Consider the following 4,006-nt stretch of genomic DNA (forward strand, 5'->3'; position numbering starts at 1 on the left):
TATGATACCAAATAAGTATCATTAAATTCTTTCTTAATTATATTTTCATAGTATACTCACTTTTTAAGTTACAATTCTTAATATTTCTCTCTATAATTTTGGTCAAACGTAAAAATGCTTTGACTCTCCAAGATTCTTAGAATGACTTACAATTTGGGATGAAGGGAGTAATATATAAAAGTATTGACATCTATACTAACAAATACTCCCACAGTCTAAAAAAGAACAAAATTGTAGCTTAGTACCACCAAGTCAAAGTATCTTAAGTAAACCAATTGTATATATAAATTATTATTGATAAGGTATTATAATATATAATAGATATCATGAGATTTTTTATGAGATATATTTTCATAATATACTTATTTGGTGCCGTATATATTATATCTAGACAAACTTTAGGTACGTTTGTTTTTAAGACAGAGGTAGTAAGTATTATTGATTAATTGTAGAATATTTTCATATAAATCTATTTGGAGACATAAGTGTGGACACTTTTTTAATATAAATTCAGTTAAACTTTTTTTTTACTTGGTTCAAATACAGAATTGCACTTCTTTAGTTGAGGACAGATGCACTAGTCCTTCAGTAGTCCTGCAGTTGACACACGGTCCCCCTTTGGTGTACACGAGTAAGCGCATGACACAGTGGTACTCCCTACCCTGTTCATCATCAGCAGCCATATAGGAGTATATATGCATCTTTCCCCGAAAGAAAAACAAAGTTGGAGCAGGTGGTTTACATCCATAGCCGGTCTGCCTCAGAAAGCACCCCTACCCGGCCGGCCGGCCGGCCGGCGAACCCCACCGCCACCGGCGTTGCGCGCCTGCTTTGCTACCCCCTATATATTACTCCTAGGTCTCTCTCTCGAGACACGCACCCCTGCTTACTTAACACCCCAGCGCTGGTGCCTTGCCCTGTGGTCCTCGCTCCGTCCTTAATCCACTTCTCCTGCTGCCTGCCCAGCACCACACCACACCATCCCGTCTCCTCTCCCCGGCCAGCCTCCCTCTCTCTTTCTCTGTCCTCAGTCCTCCTCTCACGCTTGACAAGGAGAGAGAAAGGTGTAGCAGCAGCTAGCTGATCCGGCCGGGAGCGCAGGCAAAGGATGGAGGAATACGACGGGCTCTTTCCTTCCGCCTACGTGGACTCCTCCTCATCCCTCCTGGTGCCCAACGGTGCGTACTCGTACATTCGAATTCTCTTTCTCTCAGCTGCAGCTGTAGGCTCTGTAGCTACTTCTTCATCTCTGCAAATGCAACTGTAGCTCATCATCAGTACCAGCTAGCCTTGCACCTGCTGCATGCATGCATGGCAATTGATGTATTCTACTGTGCGATGTGCAGGCACGGCGCAGGGGGAGAGGCCGAGAGCGCGGCGCAGGAGGCGTCGAGCACCGAGGTGCGGCGGCGGCGGCGACCTGGACGGGGGAGGGGACCCCAAGAAGCGGCGGCTGAGCGACGAGCAGGTAGAGATGCTGGAACTGAGCTTCCGGGAGGAGCGGAAGCTGGAGACCGGCCGGAAGGTGCACCTGGCCGCCGAGCTCGGCCTCGACCCCAAGCAGGTCGCCGTCTGGTTCCAGAACCGCCGCGCCCGCCACAAGAGCAAGCTGCTCGAGGAGGAGTTCGCCAAGCTCAAGCAGGCACACGACGCCGCCATCCTCCACAAATGCCACCTTGAGAACGAGGTACATACCTGCCCCCACCACACATGCATGTCCTCCTCCTAACTCTTTTTAATTGTCTGAGCTCGTATATCCTCTCGTCTGTTCATGTCCATGGATTGACGGTGGCGTTGCAGTATACACTGAGCATTTCGTGGGTGGGTACATATGCATGGCTGGCAGGTGATGAGGCTGAAGGAGAGGCTGGTGCTCGCCGAGGAGGAGCTGACGCGTTTCAGATCCGCGGGGAGCCACGCCGTCTCCGGTGACGGCGGAGACATCATGGGCCGTGCCGTCTGCAGCGGGAGCCCGAGCTCATCGTTCTCGACAGGCACCTGCCACCAGCCGGGCGTCGACGTCGGCGGCGGCGATCACCTGGGGGACGACGACCAGCTGCTCTACGTTCCTGACTATGCCTACGCTGACAACAGCGTGGTCGAGTGGTTTAGCCTGTATGGACTGATGTAAGCGAAGTGATCATCAGTGATCGATGGTATGCCATCGATCGGCAGATTCATTCTAGCAGCTAGCTACTCATCGTAGTGTGTCATTGCTGTGCTGAATTGCTGATTTCTAAGTGCGTGTGCTTAATCATATGTACATAAATCAAGTTGTTAATTAGTGGCAAAATATAGCCAGCTACCAGCAACTAGTACTTGAATTCAGATGTCTGTTACTATACTGCGTGCTACCCACATTGGAATCTTTTTTTTTCCCCCTTCACTACTATATATAGTCTTTCGTGAGCTGATGAGCAAGTACTATGCATGTGCTAGCTGACAATCACATCCTTGCTACGTGGGAAGGTAACATTTGAACAAAAAAATATATATTCAAATAGTATACATACAATTTCGAGGTTCATGTCGAACGGAATTCATACAGTCTAGGGTCAAGTGGATGTAAAAAGTTTTGCTATATCAAACCTTTTCACCTTTTTATTCTTCATAAATACTTTCTCTGTTCCAAATTGCAAATCATTTTGTTTTTTTCTAGATGTATAGCTTACTGAGATTATTTTGGTGTAATTGCTAGGTAGAATTGGTTTAGCTAAAAATTTAGGAGTGGAGAAACAATATTTCACATGATTCTTGCAACGCATTTAATCTAGGTGTGGAACTAAACAATCCATTTTTTCACTCGGATTAAAAATCCGAAGATATATATATAAACCATTCATTAATGTGCTCATCTGGAAATCACTATTCTACTTATATGATGTACAGTTACTTTTACTGCTTTTAGTTTGATCCCCTACAATTTCAAAGTCCACTTGACCAATTGACCCCAATGCCCCTCCATCCCGACATATGTGCATATCTATCTATGTACATGGACATATGTGATTGCACTATAAGTTCTCAGAAAAGTTTGTGTCATATGCCTTCCACTAAATAAGCAAGAAAGAAGAGATGTCAATAATATAAGAATTAAGAAATTGCATCATCGTTAGCACGTACTCCTGTTGGCTACCTCGTGATGAAATTACAAATGTGCCTGTGACAGTCCACGCAGATGTGTTTGTTTTATTAATTGTGTGCGCTGATTAATGAATGAGGTCATACTTCTCACAGAAATTATACCAAAGCTGTCGGTGCGGGCGAGGGAGTATGAACTTGGCTTCAGAACCATTTTCATAATATTATATTTTACCTTTTGAAATTTTCTCTCATTTCTATGATGGCAAGGTACAATTCACATTGACTCTAAAGGTCAAAGCCCAATTTTAGGGGAAAGACTCTTTCTCCACTGGACATAGTACCAATCTATGTGAAAAAAGATATGCAAATAGAAAATTTCCCCATCTTTATTTGTTTCACCGTGTGTTCCTAGACTTTTCTCCTATTTTTATCTGGATCCATAAACAAAGTGAAATCTGTGTCCTTCAACTTTTCAGGTAGTTCGTTCAAAGTTTCACTCTAGGTCATAGTGATGTAGAGTGAACTTGGAATGAACCAATTGAAAAATTGAAGTACCCAAAATTGCCACTTCGACAGTTCGTGGACCTGGATGAGAATGAAAAGTTAAGAACCCAAGGAACATTTCACCCTTTATTTATCACTAATATATAAGGATGACAACTTCCTGTATTAAAAAACAAATAAGAATATTGATGTCATCTTGTTCATTCTGAGGCCTTATTATAATGTGCATATAACTCTAATCCAGCAAGGACTATTGAACAGGTGTGTAAAAACAAAAACCTTGCAACCACTACAATACAATTGGATAAAAAAATATTTTACCCATTGCATTAGATTTGTTTTTATTTTTTCAAAAATAGCAACAAAGAGCATATTTACTAACACTAGTACAGAAAACTTAATGGTGATGGGCATGTTG

The 4,006-nt window shown here is 43.3% G+C and overlaps 1 protein-coding gene across 1 annotated transcript; it reads left to right on the top strand.

Moving 5' to 3' along the window:
• Window positions 799-2,358, top strand: LOC8078955 (homeobox-leucine zipper protein HOX14). The gene is made up of 3 exons (XM_002460877.2): window positions 799-1,178; window positions 1,347-1,687; window positions 1,847-2,358. Exons 1-3 carry the CDS (start codon window positions 1,109-1,111, stop codon window positions 2,129-2,131), a joined length of 696 nt encoding a protein of 231 aa, XP_002460922.1. The 5' UTR covers window positions 799-1,108; the 3' UTR covers window positions 2,132-2,358.

The sequence above is a fragment of the Sorghum bicolor genome, chromosome 2 (genome assembly GCF_000003195.3).
Source record: "Sorghum bicolor cultivar BTx623 chromosome 2, Sorghum_bicolor_NCBIv3, whole genome shotgun sequence".
In the NCBI taxonomy this organism is placed as follows: Eukaryota; Viridiplantae; Streptophyta; class Magnoliopsida; order Poales; family Poaceae; genus Sorghum; species Sorghum bicolor.